The following is a 20,487-nucleotide window of genomic DNA, read 5'->3' on the forward strand; positions in this document are numbered from 1 at the left end:
AAATAATACCTAAGGTGGTGTTTCCCAAATTTTTTCTGGAGAATATTAGTCTTAACACTTCCTCCCTGCAAAATAATACTTATGGTCAAGGGAATTTGGCAAATGTTAAATACTATAGCAGTCTGTGAGATAATTATAATGTACACAAACATAATAAAGGTTCTGAGAAGCCCAGTGGAAAAGAAACCCATTTTACTCTAATTCAACATTTTTCCCCAAATTATTTGACTAGAAAAGCTTTTATTTTCGGTTAACCTCTATCACCATTCCATGACATACATTGAGAAATAGTCTTCTCTAGAATTCTTAGCATTTCAGAAGCTTTATAATTTTGTGAATATTTAAGATCCTTTTATTGGGGAGAAATCTGCCTCTAATATCTAATGAGTTTAATTGGTCTTACTTATCTATTTCAGCTCTAAGCATAAATGCTGACTGAAGATAATGTCCTTTGCAGTGAAATGTAGAATGAATGCTGAGGAAGAGCAGGAAGGATGTCAGAACACCAGGAAATTATTACAGGAAATAAAAGATGAGATGAGAGAATTCTGGAGGGTATTAAAGAATAGAGTCACACTGGGTTTGATAAGGACATGTATGTTACGGTTGTGTGAACAAGCTACAGACTCACACTACATAGGTGTGACTCTGGCTTTTGAAGAAAATTAGTTATCTTCTCTGGACCTTCGTTTCTTATTTGAAATGGAAGACTGGAGTGCTTGGGTGGCTCAGTCAGTTAAGCGTCCGACTCTTGATTTCAGTTTAGGTTACGATCTCAATATTGTAAGATTGAGCCCTGCATTAGGCTCTGATCTGGGTGTGGAGCTTGCCTAAGATTCTCTTTTCCTCTCCCACTGCTCCCGTCTAGCCCCACTGCCACTGTCCTCACTCTCGAAAGAAAGAAAGAAAGAAAGAAAGAAAGAAAGAAAGAAAGAAAGAAAGAACAAAGAAGGAAGGAAGGAAGGAAGGAAGGAAGGAAGGAAGGAAGGAAGGAAGGAAGGAAGGAAGGAATAACTGGAAGATAATAGTGGTATATACTTTCCTGACTTGTGAAAGAGATTAGATATAACATAGCTTATAAGATGATTAACCTCTGCCTAGTATTTAATGTACTTTCTAAAACGGAGACAGGCCCTATATAATTAGACTAATTTAATTTCCACAGAAAAGGAATAGGAATGAAATAAGCATAAATTGTTCAAAATGGAAGGACCTCTGAAGGGCATCTGATCCATCCCTCTCATCCTATAGCTGAGAATAGAAGGAAGTCTCCCAGAGACTAAGAGATTTGATCAGGGAGCTAGTTAATGGAGATGTTGGATGGAGTTGTCTGTCTCCTCGCCTTTAGCAGAGAGCTATTTCAATTAACTTGCAATTTGTTAGGCTGTAGATTTTCCCATTTTTCTGTATTAACTCAAGAGTAGTAATCTCAAAACGTTTTTTTCTGCATTTACAGCTCAGGTTGATATTTAAGCCCCAACAACAGCTGATGAAGGACTTATCAATTTGGACAAACCACATCACATGCTTTTTTCTACTCCTAGTTCTTGTTTCTCTAAGACTATTATTCTGTATGGGATAAACATGGCTGGAGTTAGCACCAGGGAGAGCTGTGATAGCATAAAAAGAAAAATAGTCCCATTAATTTTTTCAGCTTTATTGAGGTATAATTGACAAAATCACAAGGTGTTTGAAGTGTACAATGTGATAATCTGATATATGAATACATTATGAAATGATTCTACTCACTGAGTTAGTCAATTAATATATCTATCACCTCACATATTTCCCTTTTTTTTTTGCTGAGAACATTTAAATTCTACTCTTTTATCAAATTTCAATTAAATAAGACAGTGTTATACTGTAGTTATCATATTATACATTAGATGCTCAGGTTTTATTCATCTTATAACTGAAAGTGTGTTGAGTGAAGTAGGAAAGACATGAAAGTTCGGCCCTTTGAAGACAAATGTAACTCTTTGCTTAGAGCGAGATGACTGAGAACAGGGTCCCATCCCTTCTCCCTGTCAGAATCCCCGGGGACCCAATTTTGCATAGCGGTGGCCACTTCATTTCTTCATACTTAAAAGAAAACTCTTTTCCTTAGTGTTATTAACCAGATACAGGGAACCACGTTTGTTTTTGTTTTATTTAGTGGCATACTTAGAAAGGTAGAAAATATGAGATATAACCACAGTCATGATATAACAAGGTTTCCTTATAGTCTCCTTTTTTTCCTACAATTTCATGGAATTGTGATGAGCATATTATTTTTTAAGAAGCCCCTAATGAGATAAAACGCCACTGTATTGCAGTTTAACTAAAGGTATATACATAGGCATACTTTATTTATTTATGTTTGTTTGTTTATATATTTATTTATTGAGGTAAAATAGCACAGCAAGGTTAAAAACAAATGGCTAAGCTCAACACAGGCTTAACAATGCCACTGAAAACCATTTTACTAACACAAAGGCCTTCAACATGCTGGTACTAACCTATTGATAAATGTTTAGACTATTTATATTTTGCTCTCTTTGACAACTAAGACAAAATAAATATATTTTAAGGCAACCTTTGGAAGTATCAGCATTTCTTATTTTATCTTTGTGGTTAATGTTATTCACAGTGACAATTAAAACATTGAATATTGAAGGACAGAGATTAGCAAATTCTTCTTCAGTGCATCTTATTCTCATACAAATTTTTCCTCTAACGTATAGAAAAGTCATATTTTTCAACAACCGTCAACTTCCAGTTTTGAGGAGTAACATTATTGCTTTTTGGCCCATACATGCTTACTCAAAGCTATGTGTTACAGGTTTCCAATGTTCAGAAAAGCATCCACACAATTCTTAATGCTATTTTTAAAAATTCAGAAAGTGAGAACTTATAGAATAGAAGTTATCCTGGCTGCAAGCTATTCAACACTGTTGCTCACTTCCATTGTGTCTTTGGAAAGATAAACTACCCAGTATACAAGGTTAAATCCAGCAAATGCAACAGGGAACAGAATCCGAGAATACTGGTCAATTTTACTGGTTCCTCCAAAGGCTGGAGAGAGCGGTGGGGGTGTGACAGGTGTTGATTGTAAGATAGGAGCTTTAGTGAGGACTTTGCTGGCCTCAGGGGATGGAACAATTGGCAAGGTCAGAGAGGTGATTCTTTTCTTCAGATGATACTTGGAATCAGGATGCTGTAGGGAAAAGACATAAATAGTCAGCCCAGGTAAAAGAGATTACTTAGTTATTCATTTTTTTTTTATCACTGACAGATATTTATTGACTACTTACTAAGTAAGATAAAATATTAGCCAGTTTGTTAATAGTATTTGAAGATGCTAATTTTCCAAGAAAGTGTTAAAACAAACAAAAAAAAAAGATTTGTTTCTATCCAACATTCTATAATCTAATCCATCAGCAATTGATGCCAAACGTATTCCACATCCCAGAAAGTGTGTGGACTATTGGGCTATTAGGAAGAGATGAACCATATTACAAAGGCTTATATGCCCACTTACGATTGCTGGTGATGCATAAGCCTATAGGCCAATGAGTGTGGGCAATGAGTTGGCAATTCATTTTGGAATATATGCACAATTAGTTAACACAAGAAAATATAGCAGGGCTTCTAGATGGCTCAGTTGGTTAAGCATCTGACTTCTGCTCAGGTCATGATCTTACTGCTGGTGGGTTGAGCCTTGTGTTGGGCCTAAGCTAACAGCTCAGAGCCTAGAGCCTGCTTTGGATTCTGTATCTCTCTCTCTCTCTCTCTCTCTCTCTCTCTCTCTCTCTCTCTCTGCCCCTTCCCCACTTGCACTCTGTCTCTTAAAAATGAATAAACATTAAAAAAAGAAAAAATAGCAATTCAGTTATTTGGTATCATCCTTCTAGCCTACATCCTTATCATCACACATGCATAAAATTGAACCAGCTGAGATGACAACAACAAAAAATATTAAGGTGCTCGGGTACGTCAAAGCCAGTGACAAGGTATCAATACCTTTAAATTGTATGGGATGAAAATGGGATTAAATTGTATGATAAGCCCAGAAGTTTATATTGAGAGCTTTCTGCTTCCTTTTCAGGACTTTTCCACTGGTCTCCCTCAGTTCTAAGTCATCAAAAAATGATTCATTGACTGACCTCAGAATTGTTCCATTTTCTTTTTTTATCATTAGAAATCAGAAGACAACCAACTTTTGTCCTGAAAGAGATATTTAGCATATTAATTGTTCGGTGAGAAGTCCAAATCCAGAGGGTGGAGGTGAAAATGACTCTCCCATTAGTCGCACAGCTATGCTGGCAACTAGTAATAACCTACGCTGGTCAATTTCAATGCTTATTTCATCATCCCCACATTTGCTTGTCTTTACTCTGAAGTACTGGGTCTAGTTCAGAGACTCTAAATCTGTTTGCTTTAGATTCTTTTCATACTGTTGTAGAGTAGGGAGCCTTCCTCTGATTTGTATCTTTTCTTGTCTACATCCTATAATAATGACTCTTCTTGTGGCCAGGTTATCCTTGCTGGGTCCCTGCCTTCGAACACTTGCTGTACGTTATCTCTGCTCTTGTAAAACTGCCTTGTTTTCTCTCTGGCAGCAAAATCACCACTTTGATGCCTGGCAGGGTATGCTACTCACGTGGGCAGACTCCTGTGGCTTTAGCCAGCAACCCCGCGGCAACAGGATGAGGCAGCTGCCTCCCCTGTGCTAGTTGAGCCACAGGACCAGAATGACCTGCCGATGTGGTGACATTTGGAGTGCAAGAAACAACAATTTCAAGAACCTCTTCTCTCTCTATTCCTCTCCTGAATTTTACTGTTTGATTTGCCATGGAATTTATTGAGTATCTAAATAATAATAGTCATCATTGAGAGTTCAAGCCCAGTGTGCTTTTAGAGGCCATCGGAAAAATCTCGTCACCAAAAACAAAAATGAGTCTCTATAGTCAAGTCTTATTTCTCATGCTCATGTTGAAATCCAAGGGAAAAAATACCTTTTTTGTTAGGTATTGTTACAGTATTGTGCTGGGCACTCTGGACAGAATTAAATTAATCATACGTCTTGGGGGTAGAAGATAATTTAAAATAGTAGAGGTCTCAGTCTGCTGATCTTAGGAAATAAGTGACACTGTCTAATAAAAACATGACAGATGAGGACTACTGTGCCCAGGGTCACCAGTCAATGTGTGGATAGGACTAGAGTAGTGGTCTCAATGTATGCTTCCTGTCTTAGGAAATAAACATAGTAACTTCTTTCAAGAGCTTTCTATCATGTATCTCAGATTCTAATTCAAATTTTCAGCCATTAAATATGTTATTGAAATATTCTCTACGTGAAAGAGCAAAATGTAATCCTGTTGCATTTTCCGAAAAGAGTTATCCTCCTCCCAGATAAATAGAACATTAAAATATTTTACTCTAGTACAATTTCTAAGGTTCATGATGAAGAAAGAGGGCAAGCCTTTTGATCAGATTCTCTTTTTAAACTCATCTTGATTTTTAATGGCATGCATTGCCTGTGTTCATTTCTCTTCTTAAGGAGAAACAAGGCAGACATAAAAAATTTCACTGAGACAAAAAATGATTACAAAACATAATCTGCCATAAACATGTAAGGCATTATGTTATCTTCCCCTCTTTAGAGCTGTAGGAGCAAAATGTTATTTGTCACTCTTTTGGCAGTGTCACACATAACTTGCTAAGAATTACCAAATGATCTTTGTCCAGAGTTAAGCAACATCACTTAAAACCAAATACCATGAAAAATTTAATGATATTTGCCTGGAAATAAATATTTCCCCTTTCCTCATCTACTTCTTCAAACAATCTCTATGTAGGCTTGCTGAAGAGTTAAGAAGACAGAAGTGTTAGAAAGCCCTAGATTGCAATTACATATGTACTATTTACCTACTATATGAAGTTCCCATCTTTAAAGTAAGGTTTTTCATATCTTTAAAAATTTTTGAGAAAATATGAAAGATATATATTTATAGATAGATGGATAGATATTAGATAGGGTGTTATTAAAAGATGTTAGAGAACACTTTTTTGCCTACTTAGATTTTATAATGTTCTTACATTATTCCTTTTAAATATTATTGTGCCTTATCTCCTTTCCTGACATGAGATCCTCTTATTGGTAGAGGGGATATATTTTTTATTTTAAAATTCTTGTTAAAGTTCATTTATTTTTGGAGAGAAAGATAGAGTGCAATCAGGGAAAAGGCAGAGAGAGGGAGACATAGATTCTGAAGCAGGCTCCAGGCTCTGAGATGTCAGCATAAAGCCAGATGTGGGGCTTGAACTCATGAGCCATGAGATCATGACCTGAGCCGAAGTCGGATGTTTAACTGACTGAACCACCCAGGCGCCTCACAGGGCTCATTATTCTTAAGTATAAGTGCTCCACAGTGCCTAGCCAGTGCACAGAACATAGTATATTCTTAATAAGCATATGCTGATTCAACAAATGAATGAAAATCTAAACATTTCCAGCATTTCTTAGTCAGGCAGAGAGAAGAAAATGAAAAGTTTTATGATTGTTTTACATTATATTTTAGTATGTCATTTCATAATATATTGTAAGTACCATATCTAAACACTTACCATTGACAAGCACTGCATGGCACTTTGCATGCATTATTTTCCTTATTCTTAGAAAACAATCTATAAAGTAATAATATTATAGTCATTTTAAAGATGAGCAAATGAAGGCTTAAGCAGGAAGTTTACACAATAACTGGCAGTGCCTGTGATGCTAACGATCACACTCTTAATCATTTTTATGGTTTCCACTCATCAGCTTTAAGATTCAGGGCATGGTTTCCCAACCACAGAAATATTGGCCTTTTGGGTAGGATACTTCTTTGTAATGGAGGATTGTCTTGTTCATCATGAGAGGCTCTTCTCACAAGATACCTGTAGCATCCCACTCCCTAAAGGTGTGACAACTAAAAATATCTCCAGACATTGCCAAATATTCTCTGGGGAGAAAAGTCACCTACTGCTGAGTATCACTGATTTAGAGTCACAGCTATCTCACTGCCCAGCAGTGATTGGGGGATGTTTCTAGCAGGCAGCAAATATAATATGCTCAAGGAAATGCAAGAGGCTTGTCTAACCCACATGCTGGATAATCAGTTCCTGCATAATTGGGAATTGGCAGTACAGGAAACTGGACTCCAATTTAGAAGAATCACACTGAATTTCTGAAATGAAAAGAAAGCCAATTTTGCAAGCCATTCAAGATACAGGTTTGCATCAGACCCCGCCTGCTCTATTGTAAGCCCAGCAGCTTCAGCTGATGGTAAAATAGGTTTTTGTCAGAGTCCAGATGAGGGCTCAGCTTGGGGCTGTCACTGTTTTCAGTGGAACACCTGTGGTTTTGAATTTTTCCAGGGCTCCCCTGCTGCTGAATGCCATCCTGCTCTGGATATTTATAGAGTACTGCTTTGTTTTAAGTAATGCACATTGCAAAGGTACTTTAAGTCAAACTGGACTTTATGACAGTCAGTTATTTGATGTAAGGATAAGACTTTTGGGACATAGTTAAAGCCAGTTTGATATGACATTCATTCATTCTAATATCTTAAAGGGGGGGGGCAATGGGTTACCTCACAAGAGAGATATTCTAACCAGGGTTGCATTACTCAAGGGACAAACAAAGCATCTGTTTTTAGAACCAGCAAACACGGCACCAAATATAAGAAAATATTTTTGAGGATGAGAGAGAGAGAGAGAGAGACAGAGAGAGAGAGAGAGACAGAGAGCGAGAGAGAGAGAGAGAGAGAGAGAGAGAGCGCGCACATGTGGTGGAGGAGTAGAGGGAAACAGAAAGAAAGAATCTTAAGCAAGCTCCACACACAGTGCAGAGCCCAATGTGGGGCTCAATTCTAGAAGTTGTGAGATCATGACTTGTGTTGAAGAGTTAGACATTTAACTGACTGAGCTACCCAGGCCCCCAAGAGAAAACATTTTTGAAAACTTTTAGTACTTGACATTAAAAAATAAAAACTAGTATATTAATTATTATGGAAGAAATAAAACTCCATCAATTTTTTTTGCATCTACATAATAGCTGGTAGAATTGGGACAGAGATGATTCTAGAATTTCTATAAAATAGCAGCTTATTGGCAGCAATCTTGTGGGTCACTGGTGTGGCGCACATGTCTGGAAACCATACTGGAATGCTTAAAAGGTAGAGCAGGGAATATTGGATGGGGATTTGATAGAGGGTATGGGGGAAAGGACTAACCACCTACACCCCTCATCGAACCCACCTTACTCTCTTTATAACTTATGCAATAGCATAACCATGGTGAAGGGACTCAGAGTCTCTGAGGAACTTAACTTCCACCTTAAGCTCTCCAGAGTAATGATAGTATTCAAGGAAATCTTGGCAATATTTGGAATGTGGGATTAAATCTTTCATTATTCTATGCTACATATATCTTTACGCAGTGGAGGACAACATGATAATGGCTCAGCAGATCATCCCAACCTTGTAAGGAATTATAGAAAGGACATAAAATGTCTTATTTTTCTCTCTATGCATAAGTTTCTAGCAATTGAATTAGTGTTTCTAGAACAGGGCCAGGCTTATCCTAACCATCTCTAACCACAGCCTTTATCACAATGTGTCATAATGGCTCACTGGTTTGTTTTTCTTCCTGTTGAACAAGAAGCTAATGAGGGAAGAGGTCCTATTGATGTCATTCACTAATGTATCCGCAGAATTCTACAAAGGATATGGAACATAAAAACATTGAGCAAGTTTTGTGGTATGAATAGTTCAATGAATACATAGGTATTCAATAAATGGGTAGCGGATTAAAAGAAAAAAAATAAGTAAATAAACAATGTAATGAGTATAACTATAATTATCATCCTGACTAATGAAATTTTGGACAATTTTGTTTGTAGACAATTTACTAAGAACATCACACCTCCTGTGAAGAAGAAAAGTCACATTGGATGTGTTGATGAGTGGGGGGAATTTATTTTTAGGAACACAGGAATAAGGGCTTAGACCATTAAAATAATAAGGAAACTAGCAAAACATCCAAAAATTGATTGAGGTCCAAACTTGGTCTTACACACAGAATAAATATACCCTAGACACATAATAATTTATGAAACATGAAGATAACAATAACTCTCTAAGGCCAACATAGCATGCCAGATAAAAATAAGGAAGATACCATATAAACAAGAAAGAAAATGTGGACAATTTCTTCTCAAAATCTAAAAAAAAGGAGAAAGAAAGAAAGAAAGAAAGAGAAGGAAGGAAGGAAGGAAGGAAGGAAGGAAGGAAGGAAGGAAGGAAGGAAGAAGGGAGAAAAAACCCAGAATCTACTTCCAAATGCCTCAAAACCAGAAAGATCATTAGTCAACAGAGCACTTCTGAGGATTTAGTTTAGTTGTCTCTTCGGGTTTGAGTACTACATTTAAAAATCTTGAGATATTTTTTTGTCATTATTATATTAAATTTCAAGGTCAAAATCAAAGTGATAAATTTTTTCCTATGTTCATTCTAAGTAGTTGTATGTGAAAAGCAATGAAAACATTAAACTATAAACTTAGAATCACATGAAATATCTAAGCACATAATTTTATTTCACCCTCACCACATTGGTTTTCTATTTCAATGTCCAAATTACTCAAATAATGTTACTTTGATTACAACTGAATAGCAGTTTTTAAATGTCATGGCATTTGAAAGAAAAAATGACCTGGGAATCATAATATACCGTTGTGTTGTATAAATTGCAAATGTGTAATTTATGTTTGTTTCTCTACATTATATAAGGCAATTGCCAAAGTTTGACATGAATAAATAAAATGTAAATGTTCTATGTAATCATCTATATTTATTTTTGATACCTACAAGGTTTGTATGGTTAGGTTTGCTTATTTTAGCTTTTATTCTTATTTTTACTCTTTAACCTAGACTTTTAGAAACAAGTGCAGCTTTTCATTGCCTTAAAATACTTTTAATGGAACCAGGTTTAGAAATAAAATTTTTCCTAAGAAAAAAGTCAACTTGCAGTCAACTTTGAGATGATTTAAAATGCATTTTTTTTTATCCAGCTTCCCAAAGGACCTGTTCATTATAGGTTGCTATTTTAGAGTCATAAGATAGCTTATATGAAGACTTGAGATCTTAAATTCCATCTTATTAATAAATTATACCTTTAAAATAATAGAGGGAATGTTAACTCCATACTTTCTTGAAGGACTTGAAGTCATATTTCTCTCAGTGATCCATATTTCAAAAGTGTTGAATAAGAAAGTTCGTCTTTCTTTTTATCTCAACATCAGATCCATGAACACATTCAAAATCATTGGAGTTATTTTTATCCTGTTTTTCATGAATTTCTCTTTTCATTTTAATTGCATTTCTCAAAGGAAACTGTTACACTGAATTCTGGTAAATATTAATTTTTTTTCTGCTACAGATATGTGTTAAGATAATAAAGGGCCATTGGGAAATATATTGATTATATATCTACATAAATAGAGATAGTTTATAAATATCATTTATTTTTATAAACTAATTCTAAAAATATTTTCTAAAAAAATTATTTCAAGTGTTTTGGACTGAGTCTTCATACTAGCATCTTTTTGCTATAAAATTTATATTTTTGTGGCCTTTTGAAACATTTATATAAAGAAAACAACATTAACGACCTCACTTTCTGAAAATGTTTTATCTTGTGTGTATGCACTCTTTTATATTTTAACCTTTGAGAAATTGTTGGGGAGGGGATGGCCTCTGCCTCTGGCAGGTATCAGGACTTCTGGAATTAATTCCTAGTTTTCCTCCCAAGTAGTAACTAACATTTTCCCTCTCTGAGACACTGTTTTTGATTTGTAAGCAGAGGTAGTTAGTCTGGATCACTAGATGGTAAACTCTTTTTAATGAGAGCTAATTTAAGAAGCAAAATCTTTAAATTATATCTTATTTTATCTTACCCTTGGAGAAAATAGATTCTCAAATAAGTTTCTCAGTATATCAAAGGAGATGTTTTAATAAGAAAGTATCATCTTTTTACCCCATAATACCCCTGAGTATTTGAGAGGTAAAACACACATAGCTTTGTAACCAAGCATTAGCCGGTCTGCATGTGGTTCTGTGATTTTGGAATGGTTTCAAGAATTGGTTATAAAGACATGTTTTAGTTCAAAGTGTTTGTAGTACTCAATGTTATGAAGCAAAATTTTCTTGTTTTCAAGAATGACTATTTAGAATTTGCATTGACATAAAAATATATTTGTCAATCAATTCTATAATCCACTAAAAATGTGCATAGTTGAACTGATGTGAAAATTTACTCATGTGAAACTGAAATTTTGGGGCACATTTATGATTCTTGAATTATTAATGCTATCATTTATTTCTTTTTCACAAAACATTTGAATACCAGACCTTAGCCACAGAAAATCTAAACTGAATTTTATAGGTATTTTCACTGATTATTAAGTCTTTTAATAAAAACAGGGTAGGATATATGCATTTAACATACAAATATGAACATGAGAATGTTTTCATGTATATCAAAAGCTTTGCTTATGACTCAGTATTCATAGAACCTAATATTCACATCTTGCCTTCATGAAATGAAGCAGCAGGGAGATTTCTAACAAAAATTCTCCATTCTATAGGAGTCCCTGTTTATTTCCCTCAGACTCTAAAGCTTCATTAGGTACTTTTTTTTCACTTCATTCTCTCTAGTTGGTAGAAGTAAACCTGTTCAAAGGAAACATCTAAAGGCTGAGGAGAATTTTCTCATCTCCTCTGAGAGCATGGAATCTGTTAGTACCAGTGAGGATGATAAAAAAAAAGAAAGGCAAAAGCTTAGAGCAAAGATAAATGAAGGATTGCTGCTTTTTTTTTTTCTTTGAAGTTGGAAAAGAAGTTGACCTTAGAGCCAGAATTATGTAACTTGCACTCAACTAATAGTATTTTTGGACTATTTAGCTATTTCTGATCACTATTTGGCTGCCTTTTCCTAATTGGTCAGTAACATTAGAAAAGTAAACAATTACCAAAACAATCTCAGCTTCCAAGGGTTCAGTCGCTTTTGATATTGTCATTGGGGATGAGGCTGCAACCTGTGCCCTCCTCTTGGCCTTCTGTGTCTGAAGATTGGTAAAGTAATTGACAGCCGCAAATTCAATAAGAGCAGAGAAGACAAAAGCAAAGCAAACAGCTATAAACCAGTCCATGGCAGTTGCATATGACACTTTTGGCAAGGAGTGCCGGGCACTGATGCTTAATGTGGTCATGGTTAAAACAGTGGTAATCCCTAAAGTGAAAAAGAATGAGAAATGCAGTATTAGCATTTGGCATCTGATAATAACATCAAATGACAATGTGTCAGTAGATTAAACAGTCTGTAATTTTTGTTATTTGGGGTTTTTTTTATGTTTATTTATTTTTGAGAGAGAGCACAAGCAGGGGAGGAGCAGAGAGAGAGAAGGAAACAGAATCTGAATGGGGTTACAGGCTCTAAGCTGTCAACACTGAGCCCAACGTGGGGCTTGAACCTACAAACCCGTGAGATCATTACTTGAGCCAAAGTCAGTCGCTTGCCCGACTGAGCCACCCAGGTGCCCCTGTTATCGTTGTTTTATAATTTCTAACAATTACTGTCACAGGTATTAAAATATTTGTATCCTTCAATACCCAGTGCAGTGACATTTACGCTGGAGTTGATAAAAAAATATTTTTGGTTTTGATCTAGTTTAACTATAGTAAAGTTTAACTCACAAATGATTCTAGTTGTTTACTTCTTTTTTTTATGTTTTTTATTTATTCTTGAGAGACAGAGAGAGACAGCGTGAGCAGGGGAGGGTCAGAGAGAGAGGGAGATACAGAATCTAAAGGAGGCTCCAGGCTCTGAGCTAGCTGTCAGCACAGAGCCTGACGTGGGGCTTGAACCCACGAACCGTGAGATGGTGGCCTGAGCCAAAGCCGGACGCGTAACTGACTGAGCCACCCAGGTGCCCCATCTAGTTGTTTACTTCTTAAGAAAACTCAAAGCAAATCATTATTACGTAAGAACTAAAACCTTGAATTCCTGGTCTAGCTGAATAGATGATAATATCCATTATCATATTTAAGAAATCTATCTGGTATGAATAGTAAACATAAATTAAGTCCCTCATTTTTTAAATTTCTAGCTGGCTATTAAAGTAAAATATCATGAGTTTCATCATTGAGTTGCCAGCAGTTTTTTGTCTTGTATTATACTTGGGGAATTTATGTAATTTCAAGATGGTCAACATCATTATATAGATATCTTTTATAATTTGCAGAAGGAGATCTATTTTAATATAATAAATTAGAAAGTCAAAATCCATCTGAGATTTAAATTCAACTCAGGTCTCCTCTATGAATTTCTAAATGTATAATCATGAAAACTCAGAAAAAAATGGATTTTGTTATTGATTATATTTTCAGTTACAGCTCTTTCTCATTTCATTTTGTTCCATCAAAACTAATAGCAATTCTATATACCATAAATGAAACTCATTATTTATGTTGAACCATGGGAAATTGGTTATATTTAACTATTTTTAGATCTAGAAAAAGACAACTTTTTACAGTTCAATCTAATAAAAGCAAAATTTAATTTATATATTAGATATAATTTATGTACCAGGGTTCAATATCTTAGCCTTTGTTTTCATGTATTTACATGTCAGTTTTACTTTTCTGCTCTTCCTTAGTTATGGAAAAGCAAATTAAGATTTTATTTAATTTTTTAATGTTCATTTATTTATTTTTTAGAGCAAGAGAGCAAGAGAGAGTGGGAAAGGAAGGGAGAGAGCCCCACTCAGGACTTGAACTCATGAACAAGGAGATCATGACCTGATTCCAAATCAAGAGTTAGGAGCTTAACTGACTGAGCCACCCAAACATACTGAGATTTAAAAGAAAAAGAAAGAAAGAAAGAAAGAAAGAAAGAAAGAAAGAAAGAAAGAAAGAACGGACGGACGGACGGACGGACGAAAGAAAGAAAGAAAGAAAGAAAGAAAAAGAAGAAGAAGAAGAAGAAGAAGAAGAAGAAGAAGAAGAAGAAGAAGAAGAAGAAGAAGAAAATGAAAAAAAAACCCCTCCTTAATAGGGCACATGAAAGTCACAGGAATCTAGCTAGAATTCTTGCTGAGACAAATTTCTTGTGGATTTACCACACAGCTTGGGATAATGTAAGGGTCATTATGTAATACATATGCCTGAATAAGACAGGAGTCTATCTCCTTTGTGGATTGAAAAAGTGCACTAGTCTGAATATTCACCTAAAATACCCAAGTAATAATTGCGGGAGGATAAGTGAAGTATAACCAAAGAATGAAGCATACCAAAGACAGTTCTGGCCGGGACAGACTCCTTATTAATCCAGAAAGACACCTGGGAAAGAATGACTGTCATAATGCAAGGAGTGTATATCTGTATCATGAAGTAGCCCATCTTCCTTTGCAAGTGGAAATAAACTGTCATTATTACGTATTCACCTGTTGGAAGACACGTATATCAGTATTATTGCTCTTGACAGTGTGCAAAAAGAATGCAGCTGGAAATAAATCTTGCAGATCTTTAAATTAACATGAGCTGGAAGAAAACAAACAAAGGCATATTTCAATGTATGACAAAGATACTTAATCAGTGGATGATAGATTTATGGGCTCACTGTTTTGGGTGGTGTTCTTTGTGTCATATACATAGAAAACTACTCATCCCAAGGTTACACACATCTTTATATGCACATGGTTGCAAAATCAATTTTAAAGAAAGCTACTCATCACTTCAAAACAGCAAGCATTGCTGAAGATAGCTAATGCAGAGAAGAAAGAAATAGATACTTTGAAAATGTGCATTGGAGTCACCTTGCTGGATTATATTCATGAGCTGGTCTAATTCTTACCTGTATTAGATTTAATTGTCTCACTAGATACTGTTTGTCCAATCAGATCATACTGGAGGAGGCTTGAAGATTCTTCGGGGACTTCAACTGAGTAAAGTGGTCCTTTTTTCCATGTATATATGATTTCACTTTTGGGGTAAGCATCTGAATTTTTTAAACAAATAGCAGTGAATCTGACTAGTTGTGTTTTTCTTATTCAAAGCAAATCTTGCCCATATAAAAAGAAAATACAAACATAAATTTTCTTTAATTGTTTTCTTTACTCTGGGTGACTAAAGTCTCTGACTATTTATAAGATTAATAGACATGATTAAGCAAGTATATTCCTGGAATCACAGTGAGAGTATCATAGTAACATTTCTCTTTTGCTTCCCAGTCTCTGACTATAATCAAATAATTGTACATTTTGAATGCATTATTTGGCTCTCAGAAGCCTTTTATAACTTACAACTCCCAAACTTGAGTGGACAAGCGTGTCCATCCATAGGAAAGTTAACCAGCCTCATAGGACAGTCAGCATTGATGGTAAGCCTAAGGACATTGAAATAAATAGTTCTGAGTTAGCATGATGGACAAATGATTTGCATAGAGGAAATTGAATTATGGAAACCTCACCTCATAGTGTACAAAATGGTTCCATTCTGCATTATTCTGAAGAGTTTATTAGGGGTTGTCATATTGTGAGCAATTGATTTTTTGCCATTCCTGAAAAAAGTATCAGGTGTCCAGATTTTACTGACCATCAAGTTATTCAAACTCAAAATTTCACTTGGCCCCCCAAACTTCAACCTCTCATCAATCCAAGTCTGGCGGAAGAAAACATCCATTGTATATTCCTAAAAAAAAATAAGATATTCATGTGAGCTGGGGAGATAGTTTACTAAGAATAGTTGACTTACTAGTTTATATTCCCAATTCTAAAATTTAAGAAATAAAGCAACTTTTTATGACAATAGCCTACCAGAAAAATTATTTCAGCATGTTATTTTTCTCAAACTCAAAGTTTGCAATATTATTATAAAAGATAGTATTGTGTTGTGTAAACCTCCCTCCTCCACCTTGACCCTCTTCTACATTCTTTCTCCTTGCTATTAGTCATCCACCTCTCCATCTATTGGCCTATCAATTTGCCTTCATTAGCTTAGAAGAAAAATATGAAAAGGTTCACAGTCTAGGTTTTGTGTTGGCCTTCCTACCATCAGTTAGTCTAACCATTCCCCTCAATGTCTTGTCCGCATTTGTCTCCAGGAACCCTGGTACTATTTAGTAAACTTCCAAGAATAGACAAACTTTACTTGATAAGTGTACTCTGGCTGTACATCAAAATTATTTTATATTATTCTCAGGGAATGTAAAAGCAAATGTTACCACAATTACTCAGAGGATCATTTAAGTATTCATAATTTGAATTTTGAGTTTTAATTTGTGGCTCTTATCAAATAACATTAGAAATAAGAATTATGATGAGGGCCATTGCAAAAGTCAGTAATAAATAACAGCTTGTAAGTATATCAAAATATTGCCAATAATTGCTTTACCTACTTTTTATATTATGAGACCTATTATTACAAGTGGTGAAAAGTATAATTTGACATACAATATATTTATATAATAATGGTCCAGGGTATAACTGATATCCACTATACAAATATACTTTAAAAATGAGACACATACATAAAATGAAGTGCCAAGTGTTCCCCAGACTTTTATAATATAGTATAATATGGTTGTGGTTATTTACTCTGCAGGTGAGTCAGTACTCAATAAAAAATATGATATAAAATAATTGAGGATTCAGGATAATGCTGACACCCCCTCTTTCAAGTCTTAATACATTTATCTCTTAAATAAAGTCCTCCTCCTTCTCCTTCACTTCCCTGTTTTCTTTCTTACTTTTTCCCCCTCCCTCCCCCTTTCCTTTTCTCTTGTACTACTTCATTTTTCTTTTCTTCCCTTCTTGCTTTTTTTTTCTTGTCAACTCAAAAAGCAGAAGATAAAATGTCTCCAATTACTACTTATCCACAGTTCCATTTTTCTAATGAATGAGGCAACTATTTAAAAATTTATTTTTACTTCAATCTTAGTATTTATATTTTACTTTTAGGGGGCGATAGTACCTGAGAACTATGAAAAAATATCATGACACACTTTGTTCTAGAAGACTAGTTCAGATTTTCATTGCCACTTACTATAAATACTGTCTTACAAATCCTACAGCCATCTGTACCCGGAAAAGAGTTCCCAGAACACCTACTGGTCCATTCGTAACACAGCAGGTACAACACACTAGCCTTTCCAAATGATGCTCTTTACTGTTTTAGTAAAATATGCTGAGAATGATGTGCTACAGAAAATAGCTGCATTTTAAGTTTCATAGATATTCTCAATATACTCTTACATGGCATATCATCTGTGTTCGTCTTTCTTCTGTCTACTCTAAAAATTTACCAGGACTTCATAAAGATGGGGAAAATCTCATCTTTGCAGAAAAGAATTGGTGTATGATATGTGGCCAGAAGGGCGGATATCACCTTTAAAGAGCTCCTTACGTTAAAGCGTCGAAGCGGAGTAGTGAAATGTGAGGGAGATTAAGCCAGGAATCCGCTCTAATGGCCATGACCTCCCGGCATGAGCACACATATTGTATTAGGACTCTGGAGCCAAGCTTGGTAACAATGCCCAATACTGTTAGTTCCGGGACTCTGCCCTCCCTCCACTAAGTAAAACTACCCTCACTCAGAGCTCACTCACCATCTCCACATCTGACACGGGCCCAAAACTGGTCACATAAATGTCTGTTTTGACTTCAGTGACAGCACCTGAAAATAGCCAGGAAGAATGGGGGAAATTATCACCAGTGATGATAAGGAGACTACACTTAATGACCTACCAATAAGTCCCTTGTCATGGTCAGAATCTGCAACCTTTCCTAAAGCAATCTCAGTAGCAGGAGCCCTTGGGTTTTTCAACTCTGAAAACTTATACCAGTTGCATTATTCTGAAAAATTTTCAGTCAATTTGGGGGAATTTAAGGAATGCAAGAGAACTAAGTTAATTCTCTAATAAAAACTATAACAATAACTAACATATCTTGATAAGCTTTAATGGAACAAATGTTAAGAAAAGTGCTTTACATAAAGAATATCACTCCATACTAACACAAGTCTATGAGGCAAGCCCTGTTAATACACCACACTACAATTGAGGAAGATGAGGTTTAGAGGGTTCAAATAATGTTCATAAAAGGTCACAAACAGAGGAAGGGACTGAGACCCAATGGGAATGCATAGCCTCTCCCAGTACCCCTGCACTTTACCACTCTGCTATCTTTCTAAATCCTCTGGATCTTAAATCAGCAAAAAGAGAGCTGTTTTGACTAGTAGGGACACTGCCTCTCACCTCCAAATCCCGGCCGCAGACGATTATCATAGCCTTCAAGCAAGTTGTCTAGGATTCGACTGATGTTTTCTGAGTAGAAGTTTCCTTCATCTTCAAGTTTTCCTAGGGTATTTTCTACCCTGTTAGTAGACAGTCAATGATCCTTACTCCCAGCCTCAGAGAAAATAGGTTGTCCAATCCACCCTCATATATTCCACCACAAATGCATGCCACACCACCTAGGCTTCTTCCATAATTTGGTATAGAAGTAACCCAGGGGTTGTGTGCTTTCACTTTCCTTAGTGCTGAAGGGAAAAAACAAAATGTTACTCACCATAGAATAATGTATAGCCAGGGCAGAGGCGACGCCATCCTGCAGGGCACTGCAGTGACCTAGTTCACCCTCCTCCTGGGTTCTCCTCCCTCCTAACAAGCTCTCCTTTGCCAATCAACTAGAGTAATCTTCCAGATCCCTCATATCTCTTTTTCCTATTTGCATCCAGCCTGTAATCCGTAGATGAAGAGGTTACCAGCAAAACTTTGAAGGTTCCCTTAGCTCTCTTGTTCTCGTTTCTGCCTTTTCATGCGGAACAAGGTGGCTGGTGGTCCTAGACTACATCCTAATGGACACTCAGGCTCTTCTGGTGGACTCAGTTGGGAAACGAGAGTCTGAAGGGAAAGTGTATGGTCGGAGAGCAGTGACAATAATTGAATAAGGCATTAGGGGAGATTAGAAGGAAGAAATCCACTGCTAGTTTTGGCATGGAATTAGCAGGTCCCTGTGAGGAAATCTGGAAAGCTGTGGCATCTTGCTGATTGAGATTATGTTCCAATGGGTTCAGCATTTATTATTTCTGTGGTTCACAGAAGAATTCTGACACAGCTCTTACTGCTTAAAAAAGTCTAACAATATTGAGATCCTTTTGGATTATCTTTCTGATTTCATCAGCATTATTGCATCAGATTCAACTTTCCTCCACATTTAAAATTGCCCATCATTATTCATTGGAAAGCACTTTCAATACATTAGAACAGCTCCTGGTCATCTTGCTGTTGGGCTAATGTTTTCTGTTTGGTTTGTTTGATTTATTTGCTTGTTTTGTTTGTTTAAGTATTTTACTTATTCTTACTGTCAAAAATATGTCATCTCAAGCTAAGACATAAATGGGTCCTACCACTATCTTTAGAAACCTGGCCAATTTCACGGATGCTGCTCATAAGAGACAATATCTGGAAATAGCTGATTAAGGTTTCTCATGTAGAAATACTGTAAGAATAAAGCATCCATGGATATGGTTAATGCTGATGTTGCTGGTACCATTTTATTAGGCTTGCCACAGGTCAACAGAGAAATGTTTGAATGAAGAGATAGCATTCTCTACCTAGTCTGGTAGATGGAAGTTGGAGGAAAGGAAATCCTTTTAAGCCTTAAAATTTTAATCTTTAAATAAAAAATTTTTAATGGCAGTAAAGAAAAGCATTGTGAATCTCCCCTCTGATATATAAGTGTATATATACATATATATATTTAAATAGCAATTCAGGAACATAAGAAATAGAAGCAAGGGTCTCACATCACCAACTTCCTGCCAGATCTACATGGCAGTCACCCAGTTCACAGTCTGTAGCTTCAGAATCTAAATATTACAAAGGTGATCGTTACTATTGCAGACACATAACACAGTCTTAAGAGTCATTTCTGAAGGCATGACATAAGTTATTTGTGGAATATTTCAATAAATTAGCTCTGACTAAGAAGAAACAATATAAAAAAGAAAAGACTGGGAGATTTCTGTGAAGTAGTTTTTTTTTTTTCTTAAGATTACTGAATCTCACACTTGTGTGGGATTTTCTGGTTATTCATCAAAACCCCCGACACCTTCCAGTATTCCTGGCAAGTGGTATCCAGCATCTGTTTTCTCACATTATCTTACTTGTGCTGAGCTTAAACCTGCCCCTGGTCCTAGCTCTCACCTTTGAAACTATACACGATGATTTGCCAGGGAAAGACTACATAGCAACCATTTAAACAAAGATATGTATCATGTCCTCTCAAATTTAAGCTAAACACACCTAAAATCTTCTCTTTTTCATTGCAGGACTTTGTTTCCATATGTTTTCTTCTTCTTTTCACTCTAAACTTCTCCAGATGATGACACAATACATTTCTTTTTT

At 35.8% G+C, this 20,487-nt stretch overlaps 1 protein-coding gene across 1 annotated transcript; it reads right to left on the reverse strand.

Moving 5' to 3' along the window:
• Positions 1 to 1,761: 1,761 nt before the first annotated feature.
• Positions 1,762 to 19,035, reverse strand: GABRA6 (gamma-aminobutyric acid type A receptor alpha6 subunit). Its single transcript, XM_029942909.1, has 9 exons — positions 18,647 to 19,035; positions 18,334 to 18,452; positions 17,686 to 17,753; positions 15,550 to 15,770; positions 15,383 to 15,465; positions 14,935 to 15,078; positions 14,372 to 14,524; positions 12,053 to 12,312; positions 1,762 to 3,196 (listed from the first exon to the last, which is right to left on the reverse strand). Exons 1-9 carry the CDS (start codon positions 18,682 to 18,684, stop codon positions 2,921 to 2,923), a joined length of 1,362 nt encoding a protein of 453 aa, XP_029798769.1. The 5' UTR covers positions 18,685 to 19,035; the 3' UTR covers positions 1,762 to 2,920.
• Between the last annotated feature and the right edge of the window lie 1,452 nt (positions 19,036 to 20,487).

This window comes from Suricata suricatta, chromosome 6, assembly GCF_006229205.1.
Source record: "Suricata suricatta isolate VVHF042 chromosome 6, meerkat_22Aug2017_6uvM2_HiC, whole genome shotgun sequence".
Lineage (NCBI taxonomy): Eukaryota > Metazoa > Chordata > Mammalia > Carnivora > Herpestidae > Suricata > Suricata suricatta.

Bases quoted from the DNA above. Each gene is read 5' to 3' on its own strand.
- GABRA6 (XM_029942909.1), bottom strand. From the start codon at position 18,684: ATGGCGTCGCCTCTGCCCTGGCTATACATTATTCTATG. The intron at 15,079-15,382 runs GTAAGTTATAAA...TAAAAAATTCAG, and splicing joins TCCACTCAAGTTTGGGAGTT to ATGCTTACCCCAAAAGTGAA. The intron at 12,313-14,371 runs GTATGCTTCATT...TTTTCACTTTAG, and splicing joins CCCGGCCAGAACTGTCTTTG to GGATTACCACTGTTTTAACC.